This window comes from Prionailurus viverrinus, chromosome A1 (assembly GCF_022837055.1).
Source record: "Prionailurus viverrinus isolate Anna chromosome A1, UM_Priviv_1.0, whole genome shotgun sequence".
NCBI lineage: Eukaryota > Metazoa > Chordata > Mammalia > Carnivora > Felidae > Prionailurus > Prionailurus viverrinus.
Window position 1 is genome coordinate 196,759,708 of NC_062561.1, and position 21,775 is coordinate 196,781,482.

A 21,775-nucleotide genomic window follows, 5' to 3' on the forward strand; every position below is an offset into this window, starting at 1 on the left:
AATTGTTCCCTGATTATCCTTTGGAAAACCACTTCTGCCACCCGCCCTGTACATAGTTCTGAGGCCAACTCTGTCCTCCCCTCCAGGGATGAACGTATAACCCAATCCTGGACCACCAGACTCACAGTGGCTGCTTCAGGCATGTGTGTGTGTCCCAATCTGCCTAATAGCAGCTAGTGCCAGGACTATTTCTAGAACTACTGAGAAAGGGAGAGTAGCCCCGAGTCACCCCTCCTTCTTGTCCTCCTACGGAAGCAGAGCTCAATCCGTCAACCCCAATCCCAGCTAAAGGAGGGGGGGCCTAGGTGCAGGGCAGAGTCAGTTTCCCTGGGCCTACTTCTTCATATATAAAATGGGGAGGTTGGACTCTGTGTTCTCCAAGGTCATTTTGGCTCATGTGATTATGTCCAGAGAAGCACAGGGACTTGTCCAAAGTACAGATATTTTTCGAGGCAAGAGATCATTTCCTCCAGAATAGCTGTTCTATAAACCAGACTTCATAAAATGAACACATCAGTATTTACCCAAATGAGTTGAAAGCTTATGTCCACATAAAAACATCCACACAGATGTCTATAGCAGGTGTGTTCACAAATGCCAAAGCTTGGAAGCAATCAAAATGCCCTTCAGGGGGCGCCTGGGTGGCTCAGTCGGTTAAGCGTCCGACTTCGGCTCAGGTCATGATCTCGCGGTCCATGAGTTCGAGCCCCGCGTCGGGCTCTGTGCTGACGGCTCAGAGCCTGGAGCCTGTTTCAGATTCTGTGTCTCCCTCTCTCTGATCCTCCCCCATTCATGCTCTCTCTGTGTCTCAAAAATAAATAAACGTTAAAAAAAAATGCCCTTCAGTAGGCGAATGGATAAATAAATTGTGGTACACCCAGATAGTACAATACTATTCAACACTAAAAAGAAATGGGTAAGGTGCCTGGGTGGCTCCCCTGCTCAACTCTATCTATCTCTCTCTCAAAAAATGAATAAACATTAAAAAAAAAGAGGGCTATCAAGCCATGAAAAAACATAGAGGAACCTTAAATGGATATTACTTAGGGAAAGAAGTCAATGTGAAAAGGTTACATACTGAATGATTTCTATTACATACATTCTGGGAAAGGCCAAACTATGGAGACAGTAAAAAGATCAGTGGTTGCCAGGGGCTGGGGAGAGGGAAGGGTTGAATAGACAGAGGATTTTAGGACAGAAAAACTCTTCTGTATGATAATATAACGGTGGATACGTGTCATTGTACATCTGTCCAGACCCACAGAATGTACAACACCAAAGGTTGACTCTAACGTGAACTCTGGATTTGGAGTGATAATGATGTGTCAGTGTAGATTCATTGACTGATTGTAACACTGGTGGGGGATGTTGTTAGTGGGGGAGGCTAGAGGCTGTGAGCATTTGGGGTCGGGAGGTATAATGAGAACAATCTACTTTCTGCTCAGTTTTACTGTGAACCTAAAACTGCTCTACTAATAATAAAACAACTTTTAAGACAACATCAGGTTTCGGTAGATAGTCCCTAAACTGAGAACCGTATTTTAGGTTCTTTTCCTGGCTCTGTCCCAAACACAGTGTGTCTTTGTACCTGATCATTTCCCCTCTTTGAGCCTCAGTTTCACGACCTACAGAATGAAGAAACTACTCTATGCTTCAGGTTCTATGAGCCTCTGACATTCTAAGAATAAAAAGGGAGGAAGGAAAGAAGGAGAGAGACAGACAGACAGGCAGAAGGTGAAGGGGGAGGTGGCAAAAGGAGGGGAAGGGGAAGGAGAATGGGACAAAACAACCACAAAGTCATCAAGTGGTAGATAAGGAACTGAGGAAGAAGTCAAATTGAACCAGAGCCATCAGCAGTATCTGTATTGGGTAGATATGACAAGGAAAATGGGTTGTCCCAGAAGCTGTGTCTGCGGCTTTAGTTGGAATGAGACAAGCTCTAATGCCCCAAGGGAGACAGTTACATTTATTTGATGAACACTAAGTGAGAGGGAATTGTGTGCACACCCATGTGCTAGGTACACTAACCCAGCCAGGGAAAAGAAATGTCTATATATAAACACTATGTGCTCAACAGTCTACTGTTTGCTTCTAAAGTCAGACAGATCTGGGTTTGCTGACTGGCTGTGTAAGGTAATCAGGTGAAAGATGGCCCCAAAGATATCCACATCCCAATCCCAGAAGCTGTGATTGTCACTTTATATGGCACTTTGCAGATATGGTTAAATCAAGACTCTCAAGATGAGGAGATGATCCTGATTATCTAGGTGGGCCCTAAATTAATCACAAATATCCTTCTAAGAGGGAGGCAGAGGGAGATGTGATGACAGACAAAAGAAAACTACGTGACAGACACAGAGTCAGAAAGAGAAGTCACTACATGAAAATGCAGGAAGGGCCAGGAGCCAAGGGAGGCAAGGAACGCAGCTCTAGAAGCCGGAACAGACGAGGAAACGGACTCCCCCTGGAGCCTCGGGAGGGGCTGGGGCCCTGCCAACACCCAACGTTAGCCCATTGAAACTGATTTTAGGCTGGCATCCAAAGCTCCAAGGGCATAAGTTTGTGATGTTTCCAGCCACCAAGTTGGTGGCAGTGTCTTAAGGCAGCCAAAGGAAACTGATGTAAGCAGGGCAAGGACTTTACCTCTCTGAGCCTTATTCCCATCTGTTAAATGCAAATACATTCATTCATCAAATGTTTTTTGAGAACCTATCATGGGCTGGCCCTACGCACTGGGGATTCCAGGTGCCCAAGGCCTTCCTGTTTTCATGGAGCTTAAATTCTAGTGTGAGAAAGCAAGAGCATAAGCAAGACCATTACATACAGTGTGAAGCAACATGAGAGTAAACGGTGGGTGTGGGACACAGTTACTGGGTGGCCGAGGGCACTTGCTTTGGACACGGTGGTCAGGGGAGGGCCTTGGAGGAGAAGAAACTCGAGCTAAGACCAAGGGGCCAAATGCACAGGATAAACGGTGAAGGCACCGGGAGCAGAAAATGCTTATCTCCAAGGAGAAAAGGACAGAGTTTATTGGAGCACAAAAAGGCAGCTGGCATGGCTGGGTGTCCTGTTCTAGAGAGAGGGGCGACAAGGCGAGGTTGGCAGGACGGCAGGGCCCAGACCGTGCAGGGCCTTGCGAGCCACAGTGAGGAGTCTGGATTGTATTCTCGGGGCAGTTCAGGGCAGGGGGAGGTTGTAGGCAGGGGAGGGGCATCACCACTGGCCACTGTGAGGACAGATTTTAGGTGGGGAAGAGCAAGGCAAGGAAACTGCCCAAGGAGCTCCCACTGCCTTTCAAGGGGGAGGTGGTACTGGCTCGGAGGAGGGAGAGGGCAGTGAGGATGAAGGGTGCCGGGAGTGTGAAGTAACATGATGAGTGTTGAGTACCTGGCACGTAGGAAAGGCCCATTAATGGAAGCCTTCCTTACAGTATTATTATCATCAGCACCATCATCGCTATTCGTGTCTACTGAAAGCAAAGGGAACACGACTCACTCCGTATAGTATGAGCGGAGATAGCCCCGCAGCAGCTGGAAGAGGCCCCATGGTGTCCTTCCTCATTCCTGTCCTCCAGGAGAAGCCACTTCTGAAGCCACTTTCTCCCCCTCCCTGACCCATCTACCTCTCCCCTCCCCCCACAAGCCCATAATCCTAGAAATGGGTCAGAGCTCATGGCCGCTTACACAAACACATTCTTAGGCCATCTAGGAGCTCTGAGGGATAGTTTTTAATATTAAAAATGGCATGGTAAGCCTGGTGGACCTTTGCAGATTAGATCTGATACAGTTTTCTCATCTGTAATTAGATCTGTGTGCTCCTCGAAGTATCATTGTTTGGGCCTTTGTCTGTCTGTCTGTCTCGGTCATACACACACACCTCCATCGCCACCAGCACCCCGACAGCCCAAGCCCCCATTGTCTCTCACTTGGTCCGCAGTCACCTCCTTGGTGTCCCCCAGCCTCTGTCTTGCTCTTCACTCACCTCTTCTTCACACAGATCTTCCAGAGCATACTTCGAATAACATCCAGACCGTTTGCCAGGACCTGCACCCCCGCCCCCCACCTGCCTGTGCCTTTGTCTGGCCTCTGTCCCCTGCACTGCCACAACTCCCCTCCCTGGCCCCCGTCCACACTCTGCTGTGCCCTCCCCTGGGCCCCCCCTCCCTTCCCAGCTCTGCCTGGAACACGCTGCCAGCCGTCTCTCTGCCCCTGTCCCCAGTTGTCCCACAGCTGGCCTCTTCTCTTCTTTTTGGTTCTTGGCTCCAGGGCCACTTTCTCAAAGTCCTTCTCTGACAAATTTACCTAGATTGCCTCTCACTTCCCACCACCCTTATCTTCCTTCAAGGCGCTGACCAGTTTACTACTATCTGTTTCTCCTTTGTTGTCTGGCTCCCACACTAGGCAGGTTGTCACTGACAGAACGTTTGTGTCTCCCAACATTCAGATGTTGAAGCCCTAACCGCCACCCCAGGATGGCTGTATTCTGAGATGCCTCTAAGGCAGTAATTAAGGTTAAATGAGGTCACAAGGGTGGGTCTCTGATCCAATAAGATTAGTATTCTTCTTCTTACTAGTTTTTTTTAACCATTTATTCTGTTTTCGAGAGACAGAGAGAGACAGTGTGAGAGGGGCAAGGACAGAGAGAGAGAGGGAGACACAGAATCCGAAGCAGGCTCCAGGCTCTGAGCCATCAGCACAGAGCACGACGCGGGGCTCGAACCCACAAACCGCGAGATCACGACCTGAGCTGAAGTCGGACACTTAACCAACTGAGCCACCCAGGTGCCCCAAGATTGGTGTTTCTATAAGAAGAGACACCAGAGAGGGACCTCACTCTGTCCACACACTACACCAAGGAGAACCATGGGAGACCATGAGGAGAAGGCAGCTGGCTGGCTACAGACCAGGAGGAGAGCTTGCACCAAGCACTGACCCTGCCAGACCTCGATCTAGGACTGCCAGCCTCCAGAACTGTGAGGGAGTAAATGTCTGTGCTGTATCTGCCCAGCCTGTGTCTTCTGTCCTGTGGCTCCAGCTAAGACACATATGCTTGTTTGCTTATGAGGGACATAGCAGTTGGCACGTGGCAGGGACTTGGTAAATATCAGTTAAATGAATGAGCAAAACTTCTCCTCTGTGCTGCATTTCAAGGTGTCTGGGAAATGGTGAAAGCATCAGGGCTTGGAAATCAACGGACCTGGACTGGGTCATAGTCTTGGCCCTGTCATGGCACCACCATGAACTCATTGTGTCCCTTCCCTCTCTGAGCCCCAGTCCCCTGATCGGTAAGGTAGTACAACGCAACAAGATGACCTTTTGAGTTCCTTCTAGTGATAAAATGACATAAGAAAAAGAGGTCCCCTCTCTGGGGTGCTGACGGTGAGCGGCGCACTCACTGTACTTGTCCCTTTTCTCTGCTGCTCCTCCCTCCTGCCTAGAGAGGGAGAGACACCCATGTCGTCAGCATGTCACAGGTGAGAAACCCCAGAGCAGTCCCCACCAGAAAGGGAAGGAGTGCTCTTAACATCAAAAGACATTGTCCTTTATCCTGAGATTATGTCCTTCCAGCTTTTAGAGATCAAAATATTCTTTCTTTTAGGAAATGACGACCCTTTTAAGGTACTTAGAAAAATGAGAATTTGGCCATCTATGCCAGTCCCTAGAATTCATTTGGAAATTTGATAGCTGTATGAAACCCCGAAGTCTTGAGCCACATAAATTATGTATATGGAAAGGTGTTTAAGTTTATTTATGCTGAGAAAGAGAGAGAGAGAGTGAGCACAAGCAGGGGAGGTCCAGAGAGAAGGAGAGACAGAATCCCAAGCAGGCTCCGCACCATCAGCGCAGAGCCCGACGTGGGGCTCGAGCTCACGAACTGTGAGGTCACGACCTGAGCCGAGATCAAGAGTTGGACGCTTAACTGACTGTGCCACACAGGCACCCCTGGAGGGGTTTTTCCTAATTATTATTATTTTGGAGTTTCTGCTATGCATTAAGCGTAATCAGGGCACACAGGGATAAATTACAGCTTCAGAGGCACATTCCAAGAGGCCTGGATTCATATCAGAGCTCAGCCTGTAGTACCTTAGGCAAGTGAAGTAACCTCCTTGAGCCTCGATTTCCTCATCTGTAAAGTGGGGGTGATAATAGTGCCTTCCTTATGTAATCTAGACACTTAGTCTAGATTTAGGCACAGAGAATAGACTGCATCCACGAGAATTACGATTATCACCATTGTCATGCAGTCAGTGAGAAAGTCACAGTGGTCAGCCAGTGGCTGTGAAGGGCTCCCCAGGGAACAAGGCCGGGCAAGAATTCCCATCTGGGTAGGAGTTTCAGTGTTGTTTCTGGAGTCTCCAACTCCCCCCGCCCCAAAGGACTACTTTGTGTTCATTTCCACCAAGTTGCACGACTCCACGCAAGGCCCTTCCCAGCCCTCTGCCTCGGTTCTCTAATCTGTTAAAGGGGCACAATTACTTTTACCCCATCGCACAGTGGAACTCAAACTCCGGCCAGTAGCGGAACCACCCGGGGAAGTGGGTCTAAATGCAAAGGCCCAGATTCTCCCGACTTCAATGAGTCAGAGTCTCTCTGTGCTTTAGCACCTCCCCGAGATGCTTCTGATACCCTCCAGCTTTCCAAACTGCCATCAAAGAATCAAAGAAACAAGGCCCTCTGTTTACTGTAAAGGGTCAGAAAAGATGATTATCACTATTTAAGTCCCATTTATTCCACCCTCTATGGAGATGCCGAGTGAGTAGCTGCTTGTGTCCCAACAAGGGAAGCTGGGTGTGCAGCTCAGCATCCCGTGGGGATGAAAAACACAAGCCCTGGGGTCCTCGGCACTTTGGAAATCCCCTACCACTTTGTATCCTTTTCACAAAGCGGGGACAGAGAGAGGAGCAATACCTCTCCCAGCGTCACCACAGATTCGTGGTTAAGAGCCACCGTGGAACCAAGAGCTACAGGTGCCTGGGCCAGTGTCAAAGGGCTTGTTTGGAGGGCACCCCCCCCATCCTGGAAGAAGACCTCTGGCCAGCTGGCAGGTGGCACAGCAAGGTGGAGGTCTATGGGCAGCACTCTGCCAGTTTCCTTTTAGCTGAGGATGCCTGGGAAGAGCCCCAGCAAAGTCCCGGATTCCAGCAGCTCCTTTCCCAAAGGTCCGAAGATGAGCTCCGGCGTCTCACAACCTGGGGAGGAAAACAGGAACTGGCCCCATATCCAAACATCTCAAGCTCCTTGACAATCTTATTTCTCCATCTTGTTGCTTAAGCGGGCACACAGATCTATTGGTGGGGTGAGAGCCGAGATTAGCATCGAATTGTAGAGTCTCCGTGCTGCGGCTGGACAGACCAGAGGCTGCAGCCTGCTGTCCCACAGACGGTGCCAGACTAGCGAAGAGAGGGCGTTTCTCAAACCACAGCAAGTGTCTCAGTCGATTCAGGGCAAGAAGCTTAAGGGTGGGGCCGGGATTCAAACCAAGGGGTCAATGTAGTGGTCAGGGCCATAGGCCTCAGAGACAGAAAGATCTGGCTAGGGTAGATTTGGGACTCTGCCCAGGATTGGCTGTGACCTCGGGCATGCTATTCTTTACCTCTCTAAGCCTCAGTTTCCACATCTGTAAAAACAAAGTGGCAATGCTCCCCAGAGAGGTAGCCAGGTTTTTTGGAGCCTGACGATTAAGCCACTTGGTGGGTGGGGGGTGTCGGTAAGGGGTGGAAAGGGCCTCTTTCGGAATAAGAATACAAAATTACAAATTCAAAATTGCACCCAGGACCTTGGAAGGAGTCCCGTGGAAGGGAGGGCCTGGACAAATCTGTCTCAGACGCCACCAGTTAGCTGAGAGATCATTGGAGCAAAGCCTTTGGCCCATGAGATGATGGTACAGGGAGTGGTGTGGCTTGAGTAAAATGCTATAATTTTGAAGGAAGGAGGAAATCTTGGCCTGTTCATCTGTCACTGAAGCAGAGATAATGACAGAGCTTGGAACACTAGAGAACCCCCCTCAAGGCCTTCTTTAGCTACGGAGTTCAATCCTGAATGTCATGTGCGACCTTAGGCAAATCACGTGCTCTCCAGGCGCCAGTGTCCTACCCAGTGAAATGTGGCTGGGGGTTGTTACAGTCTCTGCCTTTTCCAAAAGAACCGTCACGGCTCTCTCCCTGGAGCTCCACAAAAGCTAAGAGGCTTCTGCAGGTGGGTGAGTGCTAGCTCTTTTTTCTCCCAACTTTTCCCAAGAAAGGGAAGCACCTGGAAGGAGGCCTTACAACAGATGTCAGCCAGTGGGAAGTGGAGCCCCCAACCTGGGATGAATAAGGAGATGGGATGTATAGGATTCCCTTGGAGACAGAAATAAGGTGTTAGTTAAAAAGCCTGCCGGGTGGCTTAGATGGTTAAGCAACGGACTTCGGCTCAGGTCTTGATCTCCTGGTTCATGAGTTCGAGCCCCGCATGGGACTCTGTGCTGACAGCTGACAGCTCAGAGCGTGGAGCCTGCTTCAGATTCTACGTCTCCCTCTCTCTTTGCCCCTCCCCCACTTGTGCACGCGCAAGTCTCTATGTCTCCCTCTCTCAGATTCTATGTCTCTCTCTCTCTCTCTCAAAAATAAATAAAAACATTAAAAAACAAAAAAAAGCCTGACGAGTTGGGCTCTGGTCCCTACTCTGTCACTTTCTAGCTATGTGATCTCAGGCAGGTCCCTTTAGTTGGGTCTGATTTCCTTGGCATTTAATTTATAGGATGAAATGAGAAAATGTTAGGCAAAGCACTCAGGAGAACGTCTGTCTCTTAGTGAAGGGCTTCATAAATGTGAGTTCTTAAAATAATGGGTATTGCAGTCACTGGTGCAGGTGAGGTGGGTAACTCCCCTCCCAGATCCCTTCCTGCCTGTCCTGCTCCAGCCTCTCTTGCACTGGGCTCCTGGGGGCAGGACGAGTGCGCTCCGGGGGAGGTGGGCGGGTCCTCATTCCAGCTCCGCCAGAGCCTGCTGAGGCAGGAGCCAAGCCGCTGAGCTGCGGGTTTGCACCTGACAGATACCTTCCTGCTTGCCTCCTTCCAGAGCAGACCTCCTCATCACCCGGAGCCCTCTCTCGGAAGCAGTCATGCCCGTGACAAAGAGTGCCGGGGGCCCCCAGGGAGCCGTTGACCTCAAACTGGACCTCAGGTACCCACCCAAAAGTGCCAAGAGGCTGCACAGCAAGGACTCCAGTTTCTGGGATGGACACCCTTCCGAGTCGCCAGGCTTAGAGAAAACCACAGGCATAACGTGAGTGCTCTTTTCTGCCACCCCCATTTCTGCCTTCGAGCCCGGACGCTTGCCTTGGCAAAAACCCTCGAGTGGCTGCGTCTGACCCCCACCCCATTGTGCAGATGGGAAAACCAAGGTCACAAACGGAGCAGTCAGAGACTGGGTCCAGATGAGAGCGGAGACTTGTGGCCCCGCCCTCCACAGGTGCAGATGGGGACGTTAAGGCCTAGTTACCCCAGGCCACGCACTGGGCCATTGGCAGGAGGGGCGCTAGAATCCAGAGCTGGCCCTACGTCAGTTTTGTTCCTGGTCAATCCTGACCATTGGGAAGTAGGGCAGAATCCCCAACTTCTCAGAGGAGAAGGTGAGATCTGGGCTTGAAACCTCAGTGGCCTCACCGACAGCCAAGCCTTACCCACCACCCACCCCATCCTCAAGCTACCCTGGCTTCTACTTCGGCCTCTACTTCAATGGTGAGGACATCAAAAGCACAGTATGAGGAAGACTTTCTTCCACCTCCTTGGGGTGTGTTTGGGAGTGGAGGGGGCTTGCAAACCATGACAAGGAAGGGTCTGCAGAAGGAGTTTAGGTGGGGAAGCCAAGCTACGGGGCTCAGCAACCTCGGCGTCCACCACTCAAGCAGAGTGGCCAGTCCACCTAGGAAATGTGGGTGAGGTGGCGTGGTGGAGAGTGCCGCCGCTTCAAGAGAACCTGTTGACCCCACTGGTGTAGTAGAAAAAACACCTGCGTTTACCTTGTGATTCTGCACCTTCCCTTCCCCAAGCCTCAGTTTTCCCCACATGCAAAATGGGGCTAATTTGGCCTCAGCGCAAATTTAGAGAGGCTGCCTGTGGGAATTACACCTGAAGGGAGGGGACGAGCAGTGGGGAGGGCGAGCAAAGCTCCTTTCCATTGCTGCCCAGGACCCTGTGGACACAATGACTCCACCAGACAGGGCTCAGCTGCCCCGGGGGCTAATCCTGGGGGCTGTGAATTCCTGACACTGAGGGCGAACTCTCCAGGCCTTGGGGCCATCCACTGCTGAGTAGGGATATTTCTCAATCCGAGGCCTTCAGGGAAGAGACTAGCTTTCACGACATGTGGTTTGGAGGCAATTTCAACTACTCAAGAATCAAAGAAATAAAAGCATGAGAGAAGTAGAGGGATCCTCTGTGGCTTTTGGAGCAAAAGAGAAACAAGTCAGGCAAGCATGGAACTCAGGTCAGCTCACCCGAGTTCACATTCCCACTTAGCTGCTAACTGGCCTGAGCAAGTGACGGAACTTTCTCTGTGCCCCAGTTTCTTTTCTGTGAAATGACATTTCACTCCTCCCAGGATGGCTGCAGAGGTGATTTGTGCATAAAGCCCTCAAGTACAGCACCCTTAAAAGCTGGATGCTGTGAATCCCAGAAAGGTCCAAGGTCAACAAATGACTTAGGGCCATAAATCATGGGTCTCCTGCCTCCCAGCCCAGTGCTTTGCCCAGCTCACCCCACTAAGTTTTTAAGTTGGCTGAGTAGCCCAAAGTTAAATTCTGATTTCCTAAGTCCTTTGGTTAGAAATGTCTAACGTGACCTACTGACCCTTTCCTTGTTGCAAAACAAGCCTATTATTGGAGAGTCGGCACAAGTGCTCAGTCAGCGATGCTGACACCCACAGGGAGAGAGAAAGGCACCTGACTCTCCGCCCTCTTTCCCCCTCAATTGTTCTCTTTAACCCTTAACAAATGGATGGGCAGATCCTTGGAAAGCTACAGGATCTAGGGATTAACATAAAGATGAGGGTGGTTGAGGCAATCCTTTAAAAATATCATTCCTCCCAACATTCCAACATTTGCAGAGGCTTAGCAAAGTAGACGAGTTGCCCAAAATGACACAGCTAGTTAAGTAGTGGCCTTGGGATTTAATCCCGGGTTCGTCCAACCTCGGAGACCAGGCTCCTTCCAGAACACATCACAGTCAGTGTCCTTCACAGTCAGTGTCCTTGCTGGAAAGCTCCCGTAGGGAACTTCCAGCGTTTCTAAAGTTGTGGATGTGAACCCAACACCCACCTTGGTTTAACCTGGTCCACGTACAAAGAGGTATAGCAATAGATTGTTTTGTAATTCACCTCCCCAGAACTTAGCCCTGATGGTGTCCTTCACACAACCTTCCCGTCTGTCTTAAAGAAGGGGTCTGAGTTTTTGGTTTTGTTTTTGTTGGGGGTTGAAGGAGGCAAGCCACTCCCTAGCTTGATGTCCTGGCCTGAGGGGCAAAAGAAATTCCTCTGGAGCCCAGTCCTCAAATGATCCTGTCTCAATAGACCCCATCTGGAGACCCAAGTCATCTGACCTATTTATTCAGAAGTCACCATGATTTCTCTTTACAGCCAGCCCTTTTCCCTTTTCTCTGAGTTCAGTCCTATTTCAGCTACTAGTTCTCTGACCTTGGATCATTCCCTTTCTGGGCTTCTGTTTCCTCGGTTATGAAATAGCATTATCCCTTTATGCATCTGTCTGGGCCTATTTCTAGGAGGCAGTCCAGTGAAAGTGGGGTAAAGAACAAGGACTCTGAGGCAGTTCTGGGTTCAAATCCTGACTCCCTAGTCTATCTTTGGACATATCGTTAAAAAAAAAAAAAAAAAAAAGATCTTTGTGCTCAGTTTCCTCATCAGCAAAATAAAAGCAATAACCTACTTCCTAGTCTTGACAAGGGGTTAAATGAGGTAATATGGGTAAAGTACTTAGCATAGTGTCTATTATATACTAAATATTAAAATCATATACACTGAGTGTTAGCTGCTAAAACCAGAAGAGTTTTGGCAAACTGAGATGGTTGGTTACCCCACAGGAAACCCAGAGGTGCCAGTCAAGGCCATGGGGACCGAGAGATGGCCAGGAACCCACCTATCCAGCTGAACTCTGGTGTTGGCATGCTGTGAGAGGAGCCTGTTGGACCTCCTCACCTTCAAACACCTACACCCTCATGTCTCTTCTCCTTTAGAGCATTCCAGACCTTGGTTCACCTGGTAAAAGGCAACATGGGCACAGGGATCCTGGGACTTCCCCTGGCTGTGAAGAATGCAGGCATCCTGGTAAGAGGGGCTGCTGCGGCGGGGGGGGGGGGGGGGGGGTGGCCAGTATGACTGGATTGTAGAAGGGAAGTGGGAGGAGAGGCTCTAAGGGTTTTCAGTGGCTTGCAATGAGCAGTCTTTCTGGGAGGCAGCTGGGTCCAGACTTAGAGTCTAGACATCTAGCCAGGGTTTGAGTTCTGGCTCTGCCACAGACTCTGAGTGGCCTTGGCCACTCTGTCCCTTCTCTGGGACTCCGTTTTCTCCCTTGTAGGACGCAGGGGTTGGACTATGACTAGTTTTCCAGTTGTGTCCTATGGAGCACTAGCGCTCAGTAGGGGGTCTCAGAAGGAGCCCCCTACTCCCACCACAGCACCCACTGGAATTGCTTTAGGTACTTTATCGGAGTACCACTTGAGATTATATTCGAAAGAACAGCTGTTGCTGCTTTAGCAAGCAGGGACTTGCAAAGCAGTTTGCTGGAAAGGCCCTCGGGTGCTGAATGGCGTCTGTGCTACCAGGTATCTCCTTGCAGTGCTCTTCATAAATCCATCCTCTTCTCTCTTCCCATTCCCTTGACTCCCCCTTCTTCCAGATGGGCCCGCTCAGTTTGCTGGCAATGGGCTTCATCGCCTGCCACTGTATGCACATCCTGGTCAAGTGTGCCCGGCGCTTCTGCCACAGGTAAGGAGAACAGCATCCTCCCGGTGATTCCTTTGGTACTCGGGTCTCAGGGACATCCCAGAAACCTCCTAAATAAGCCAGAGTTCTGAATTTCGTCCAAGAAGGCCAAGGAAAAGAGAAAAGCAGTGGGACAGGGATCTAAGGCGAGGCTCTGCCATACGACTCAATAGGTGATATTGATCAGGCCACTGGGCTTATCTGCTTGGCTCATCTGGAAATCAGGCATAAACAATCCATGCCTAACCCTGCCTCAGAGAACTGTGATGAGAATCCACTGGGATCATGGACTTGAAAACTACTGTGCCCACGTGAGGTATGCATTATTACCCTTGTCATGTAGTAACCACCCCACTTGACAGGGAAGGAACACAAGCCACCCAAGAAGTACCTCCAGGTGTCTAAGTCTGAACTAGAACTTGGGTCTCTGCCCCAGTGTTCTTTCCACTCTAGCGGGGTCCTGCCTTGCTGTGTGTCTCCTGACTTTTCAGTACGTGATCTTAGGTTAAAGTGCCTCTTGGTAACTGTGTGTGTACTTTCTCCCACAGGCTTAACAAGCCCTTCATGGACTATGGGGACACAGTACTGCACGGACTGGAAGCCAGCCCCAGCGCCTGGCTCCGGAGCCATGCCCACTGGGGAAGGTACCTTGTTCTTGCTTTGCCTGAAGTGGAGTAAGGTACAGGAGGAGGACATGTGTGGCTGTCAGGGATGCCTTCTTCCCTGGAAATCTGGCTCATGTGGCACAGAATACTGGACCTTTCCACATGGACAGGGTTCATTGGCAATCTTCCCGATCCAGCCCCCCTCCTTGTATACCTCCAGTGACAGGGTGCTCATTCCTTTGTCTTGCAGCTTTAATATTGTTTGCTTATTTATTAAACTGCATTTGTCCAATTGTACTATGTACTAGGCCCTGGAAATACTGTGGAGAGCAAGGCAAGGAGGCTTTGCTCTCAAAGAACCCATAATCCAGTGGCAAAGACCAGCGTTACACAGTTTAGGAGACAGTCACTTAATAACCACTGGGATAAGTGTGATGAAGGAAAGAAATACTAGTTTCTGGGGTGCCTTGGGTGGCTCAGTTGGTTAAGCACCTGACTCTTGATTTTGGCTCATGTCAGGATCTCACAGTTCGTGAGTTTGAGCCCCACATTGGGCTCTGTGCTGACAGTGTGGAGCCTGCTTGGGATTCTCTCTCTCCCTCTCTGTCTGTCCCTCTCCCACTCATGCTGTATCTGTCTCTCTCTGTCTCTCTCTCTCTCTCAAAATAAATAAATAAACTTTAGAAAAAAAGTTAAAAAAAAATACTAGTTGCTACCAGGCAGGTAAGGAGATGCGCATGAGCTCATGTGGGCTGCCTAAGATGGAACAGTTGAGATGAGCCCAGAAGGGAAGAATTCTTGAGTATGAGGAATTACCTAGGGGAAGTGGGCAGGAGCCTGGACGGCCTTCCAGGAAGAAGGAAGAGCAGGGTGTGAAGGTCTGAAGCACGAAAGTATGCATGACAGTTTCAAGGCACAGAAATACTTAGGTAGCTTGAGGGCAGAGAATCAAGGAGATGACACTGAGGAATGACCCAGGGGCCCAAGCAACCTGTACCTTTTAGATCCTCCTAAAGGCTTTGTTCTTTTCTTCAAAACAACCGGAGTGTGTTAATCAGGCAAATGATCATATTTGTATTGTTTAAAGATCTCTCTGGCTTTGGGACGCCTGGGTAGCTCAGTCCGTTAAGTGTCTGACTCTTGATTTCAACTCAGGTCATGATCTCATGGTTTGTGGAATCAAGCCCCACGTCGAGCTCTGTGCTGCCAGTGCAGAGCTTACTTGGAATTCTCTCTCTCTCTCTCTCTCTCTCTCTCTCTCTCTCTCTCTCTCTTTCTGCCTCTCTCCCACTCCCACTCTCTCAATCTCTCTCTCAAATAAAAAAACATTTAAAAAAATTTTTTTAATGTTTAGTTATTCTTGAGACAGAGAGAGAGCACAAGCAGGGGAGGGGCAGAGAGACAGGGAGACACAGAATCCAAAGCAGGCTCCAGGCTCCGAGCTGTCAGCACAGAGCCCAATGTGGGGCTCGAACTCACAAACTGTAAGACCATGACCTGAGCTGAAGTCAGACACTTAACCAACTGAGCTACCCAAGTACTCCATAAATAAAAAACATTTTAAAAAATCTTTTAAAAAAATCTTCTGTTAGGAGAATACATTGTAAGCGAGCAACCATAGATTTAGTGAGACCCATGAGAAGGCTATTGACAATATCAAGGCAGATAGCAGTGACAGCTGGGACCAAGGTGGTGGCAATAGGGATAGGGAAAAGTGAATTTGGTTATGCTTTGGACCGTGGACTGTGGGAAAAGGAAAGGCAAGGTTGACTCAGATTTCTGAGGACTTCCGTTTTGGACAAGTTGAGTTTGAAGTTCAAGTGGAGATGGCAGGTGGGTAGTGATATATTTGGATTTGAACATATCTTCATGCAAGAGATACAGAACCGAAGTCATCAGCCATGGTGGCAGGGGTCAGAAGAGGTCCCTCAGGGAGAATTTATCGTGAGAAGAAAAGGGAAGAAAGACCAAGACGTCAAGGACCCTTGGCTGTGCTGAAGTCCTCCTCCGGCAACTCCTGTCTTTTGCTTTCAGGGGTGACACTGACAAGTCAACCCCTTCCATTCTGTGGTACTTGGGGCTAAATCTACTCTTCCGTTTTTGTTTTCAGGCCTGTCCCCACCCTGTCTGCGTACTCTTTTCTGAGCACCATGTATGCCAAAGTCGCTGTTGAATTCGGATACCCTACACCATTACAGTCCCTGCGCTGTGCCCTCTCATGTAATGTAGTCGACAGACCATCATGGGTCTGGGGCCTCCTTCGGCCCAAAGTCTGTTCACATACTGAATCAATAAATTCAGCCTCTGAGCGGACGAGGGAAGACTTTGGGACGATAACCAGAACTTTCCCAGAGTGTGAGCCAAGAGGAGGCTTCCCCTATCACTTACCCCTCAAATCCTTGTACTCATCATGGGACATATTAAGCAGCATTTACCTGGCTGGCTCAGTCAGTAGAAGATGCAACTCTTAACCTCAGGGTCATGAGTTCAAGCCCCACACTGGGTGTGGAGCCTAGTTAAAAAAATTTTTTTTAATTTTTTTTTACTGTTTATTCAGTTTTGAGAGACAGAACATGAGCAGGAGAGGGGCAGAGAGAGAGGGAAACACAGAATCTGAAGGAGGCTCCAGGCTCTGAGCTGTCAGCACAGAACCTGACACAGGGCTCGAACTCACAAACCATGAGATCATGACCTGAGCTGAGTCGGACTCTCAACCGACCGAGCCACCCAAGTGCCCTGAGCCTAGTTAAAATTAAAATGAAGTTAAAGCAGCTTTTCCTGCTCTTCTTGGGGCTCTTGCTCCACGAATCATCCCCTCTCCTATAACTTGAACTTCTATTTTGATCCGTGGTCTCTTCCTCTCAACATTTAAATGCACTCATGCACCGTCATCTTAAAAATAATGAAATAAACTCATAAAGTTTCCTGGACCTCACGCCATCCTCCAGCAACCATCCTATCTTACATTCAGCAGCTGCTTATTCAGCAGATACGTACTGAATGCCTGCAGTGTGTCAGGATGTGTTCTAGGCAATGGGTCTACAGTGATGAATGGAAGGAATGGGCCCATCAAGCCCAGACTCACACTTAGCTCCGTGAAAGAACAGCACACCCTCTGACTTTGCTTCCGTACATCTGGTTCACACCACTTCCGTGGGTCACCTAGATTTTCTGTCCTTACGCTTCTGTTGAAGCTCTTTCCACCAGTGTCCTAAAAGGCCTCTTTATTGCACCTTCTTTGCCCTAGAGAGCCTCTCAACAGTCTGGGTACAATTGGCTATTCTCTTCTTCAAACATTCTCTCTTCCCTTGGCTTCTACTAAACCCTCTCCCCACTCCTAGTTTCCCACCTACCTCTCTGGCCAGTCCTTTGCTTTCATTGCAGGCTCCTTTGTTTCTGTCTCCCCTTTAAATATTGGTGTTCTCTAGAGTTTGGAACTCTGCCGTCTCTTCTCCTCCCCCCACACACTCCCCAGCACTGACCTGCCTTCTCAAGACCTTATCCATTACTGACAAATCAGCAGTTCCAGACCCTATATAAGGGTCTCCTTATATATAAGTTGTCTGTATGAGTGGTCTCCTGAATGTCTCTTCTAGGAACCTCAGGCTCAATAATTCAGTTACTGAATAATGTGTCAATTCATGCCCTTCTCCTAAAACCTGTTCCTTCCTTCCAGTTCGTTTTGTTGTGTGAGCCAAAGCCCATCAGTCACATTTCATCATTTCCTTTCCCTTTCCCCCAGATGTAGGTGGTCAACAGGTTATTTAAGTTCTAGATCCCTAGTACGCCTTAAAATGCTTTAATGCCTTTGTCTTTGTCCAGGCTGCTGGACACCTCTGTTCTTGTAAGAATCTCCTATCCAGTCTTCCCATCCTGAGTCTTGCCCCCTCCAATGGATTCCACAAGGCCAGAGAAATCTGCCTAATTCCTCTGCTGAAATGCTTTCCTCACTTCTTCCTCTCCATCTCCTCCTCTTCGTCTTCTTTTTAAAAATATCTCTCTTTCTTCCCCTCCCCAAGGGATTCCCACCGAGTTACTGGTTTTTCTAGGAAGGCTGTCTGCTCTATAATTTGGGGAAGGTGTCCTTTTCACCGTGGCCCTCGGTGCCATATTCTTTTTTGTCCATCTCACCCACGACTCTATGAACCCCTAGAGGAGGGCGCCATGTGTTATTTGTGTTTCCTCAGAGCCTAATGAGGTGTCTGGCACCTGGTGGAGAAAATTTTAATGTTAATGATAGCTAATTAAAAATGTGGTGCCTAGGGGCGCCTGGGTGGCGCAGTCGGTTAAGCGTCCGACTTCAGCCAGGTCACGATCTCGCGGTCCGTGAGTTCGAGCCCCGCGTCGGGCTCTGGGTTGATGGCTCAGAGCCTGGAGCCTGTTTCCGATTCTGTGACTCCCTCTCTCTCTGCCCCTCCCCCGTTCATGCTCTGTCTCTCTCTGTCCCAAAAATAAATAAACGTTGAAAAAAAAAAAATTTTTAAAAATGTGGTGCCTACTGCCCTACATCAATTTAGTATCGATTATGAGGAATGCCACAGAGCCAGGGATGGGGGAGGTTCCTAACCACGAAGAATCTCACCACTTGCTGAGCTGAGAGTGTGAGGATGGTTGAGAAACATTTTTTAAAAAGAGCTGTCAGGGGCTCCTGGGTGGCTCAGTCGGTTAAGCGTCCGACTTCAACTCAGGTCACGATCTCGCGGTCCGTGGGTTCGAGCCCCGCATCGGGCTCTGGGCTGATGGCTGAGAGCCTGGAGCCTGTTTCCGATTCTGTGTCTCCCTCTCTCTCTGCCCCTCCCCCGTTCATGCTCTGTCTCTCTCTGTCTCAAAAATAAATAAACGTTAAAAAAATTAAAAAAAAAAAAAAAAGAGCTGTGGTTACCTCACTTCTTACTGCCCCATTGTTGATTGAGGTAGCAGAACGGAGGGTGCTGGTACAGGGACAACAAGCCCTAGGGACAGACATCGAATTGACAAATCAACTCTTCTTTTATAACGCATTTTCTCTCTCTCCCTTCTCTTCCAGGCATATCGTGAGCTTCTTCCTTATAGTCACCCAGCTGGGCTTCTGCTGTGTGTACGTTGTGTTTCTGGCTGATAATTTAAAACAGGTAGAGTCTTCTAGAGAAGGTGGAAGGGAAAAGGACATGGAAGAGGAGGGTCCTCATTTAGTTGTTCAGCAAATGTGGCTTCTTCTCTTGGGCTCCTAGTGTCCTCATCAGTACAACAAAGGAAGTTAAATTAGATGTTATCAAAGAACCCAGACTTCCCCCAACTCACGTGTCTGTTCTACAAGTGGTTACTTTTTTCATAGTACCCTTGGTCTGGTACCTTGGACCCGTTCTCAAAGCCCGTCTCTAAAACTGAGCTGGAAGGACCTTGGATTTTGTCAGTTGTCCAGCCTTGGAGCTTAATCACCCTTAACTCTCCTAAAATGGATATGGTTCTTTTTGGATGATATCTAATCTTCTTTGGACGATCTTTTTTTTTTTTTAATTTTTTTAATGTTTATTTATTTTTGAGAGACACAGAGCATGAGCAGGGGAGGGGCAGAGAGAGACAGAGACAGAATCTGAAGCAGGTTCCAGGCTCTGAGCTGCCAACACAGAGCCCGACATAGGACTTGAACTCATGAGCTGTGAGATCATGACCTGAGCTGAAGCTGGACACTTAACCGACTGAGCCACTCAAGTGCCTCTTTCTTTGGACCATCTTTATCTACCTTTAGCTTCTTAACCTCCGGTTTAACAGTTGTTGTCTCTAGGGTGTTGTTTTGATCTAGCCCAGAAGTTATCTTGTAGCAATATAAGCAAAATAATATGGGTAGTAACAAAGGCCATCCTTAGTCAATGATTTAGAAATTTAGAAATGTAAAGAAATTACAAGGAAAAAATAGTAAGCGTTCAGAGTTAGCCTCTGTTCTATGTCAGGAACAAGGAGCATGGTATGGGCTTCCCCTCATTCAGTTCTCTCGATAGCCTTATCAGAGTAGGTACTGTGGCTATTCCCATTTCGCAGATGAGAAAACTAAAGCTATGAACTATAATGTATACAAGATCACAGAAGCACAGTCAAAAATCCAGGCCTTTTGACATCAGAGCTCCAGTTCTTGAACACCATACCATATTGCTTTTCAAAATGAAACAAAATTATTGTTAATTCAACCACTCAGGTTATTGTTTTAAGTTAGTATCAGCTGGTGAGCATTTTGTAATGTACTTATATTTTTAAATATAACTTCTGCTAGTTTCATATTTCATCACACAGATTAGCCGTGCCTTAGTCTTCTGTCATTGGGTATTTTCTTTTTTTCCCTTTGTTTTTCTACTATAATCTGTGGCAATGTTTGTATACCCCTTTATTTCCTTAGCATATATTCCTTAAGGTAAAATTATGGGGTCAAAGAGTTTGATTGTTTGAAGGCTCTGAAAACACGTCATCAGATGGCCGCTTGGAAATCAGTCTGCTGAACGTTATCATCTCTGTCTAAAGACATAGCAAGCATTCACTTGAAGAGTTTGTGGGCTCAGTAGAATGTGTTCTAAAAAATAAAAAGTTAGCATCAGTGTATTTTGGTGCTGGGTCAGGACACCACTGACAACACTCTGAGGGCAGGGCTGCTTAATTGTGAACTTAAGGGGCAAAATATGTGGGGCAGAAAAGATCATTAGAGCAAGGGAAGTCTCCCTTGTGGAGGTCCATCTGGGCTGGGTATTGAAGGAAGGTTGGAGGAGAGGTTCTGGCAGCGGAGAAGGGAGGCATGAACACCTGGAGGCAGGAATGTGCAGGACTTGCCCAGGAGAGGCAATAGAATTGGTTGTAGAAGGTGTCGGCTTTGGGAGAGGAAGAGCCTTCCAGATTGAATGGTGCCCAGTATAGAGGACCATGAGTGCTGGCTAATGTGCCAAATATTTTCCTTTTTATAGTGAGGAATCAGAAAAAAAATAGACTTAATCGTTCATTCAAGTAGCTGTGGTATATTAAATGAAAAGGAGACTTCAAAATAAGAGCATATGCTGTGATTGCAGTCTTGTAAAATGGAAAGGATGCATATGATACATGTAATTTGTGACATGGTATAGAAAATGCATAAATGGGGAGCACCTAGGTGGCTCAGTAGGTTAAGCGTCCGACTTCAGCTCAGGTCATGATCTCAGGGTTCATGGGTTTGAGCCCTGCGTCAAGCTCTGTGCTGGCAGCTCAGAGCCTGGAGCCTGCTTCGGATTCTGTGTCTCCCTCTCTCTCTGCCCCTCCCCCATGTGTGCGTGCTCTCTCTCTCTCTCTCTCTCTCTCTCCCAAAAATAAGAACATTTAAACATTTTTTTTAAAAAAAAGACAAGAAAATGCATAGATGAATATATTCCAGGACATTACCCTGGCTACCAACGGGTACTGAGATTATCATTGCTTTTACGTTTTCTTCTTGCCTAACTCTAGTTTCTAATTGTTCTAATTGTATTGCTTGCAGAACACAACTGTATCAGTTAATTCAGGCTGATTCTAAATGAGGGTAGTACCAACTCTCTTCTCCCCCATTCCCCCTGACTTTACCAGGGGATGTTTGTATTGTGTGCAGAGGGGTGTTTCTTGTGCATCACAATGATTGGGGGATGCAAATAGCTTTTATTGGGTGGGGTCCAGGGATGCTAAATGTCCTGCAGTGAATGCAGTCCTGACAAAGAATAATTCTCTCACTCAGAATGCCAGTATTGGTCCAATTAAGAAACAGTAAGCGATGGGTTTTTTGGTTAGAAGCAAAAGAGACACCCACCCTAACTCCTTGTGAGGCCCTGGCGTGTGAGACATTCCAGCTCTTTGTGAGGGATTTGATTATGGGCCACGCACTAAGCTCATCGTGTGGCCAACAGATACATTGAATCTTCCCCCTTGCTTTTCCCATTTCTTCCTCAGGTAGTGGAAGCAGTTAATGGCACCACCAACAACTGCCATTACAATGAGACAGTGATTCTGATGCCCACCATGGACTCTCGACTCTACATGCTTGCCTTCCTGCCCTTCCTGGTGCTGCTGGTCCTCATCCGGAACCTCAGGGTCTTGACCGTCTTCTCCATGTTGGCCAACATCAGCATGCTGGTCAGCTTGATCATCATCACCCAGTATATTGCCCAGGTTAGTGCACACCACACACCTGACCCCTCCAGTGGGCAGAGACTTTTCTCTAGATACCTGCCTA

General features: G+C 48.4%; 1 protein-coding gene across 2 annotated transcripts in view; it reads left to right on the forward strand.

Annotated features, from left to right (window-relative positions):
• SLC36A2 (solute carrier family 36 member 2) overlaps window positions 1-21,775 on the forward strand; it is a 57,612-nt gene that overhangs the window by 17,793 nt on the left and 18,044 nt on the right. For both annotated transcript variants that reach the window (XM_047875554.1, XM_047875544.1), the window contains exons 2-7: window positions 9,059-9,265; window positions 12,229-12,319; window positions 12,891-12,979; window positions 13,525-13,620; window positions 18,608-18,692; window positions 21,493-21,711. In XM_047875554.1, the coding sequence (XP_047731510.1) occupies window positions 9,102-9,265; window positions 12,229-12,319; window positions 12,891-12,979; window positions 13,525-13,620; window positions 18,608-18,692; window positions 21,493-21,711 (744 nt within the window). In that variant the 5' untranslated portion in view covers window positions 9,059-9,101. The remainder of the gene's footprint in view (window positions 1-9,058; window positions 9,266-12,228; window positions 12,320-12,890; window positions 12,980-13,524; window positions 13,621-18,607; window positions 18,693-21,492; window positions 21,712-21,775) is intronic.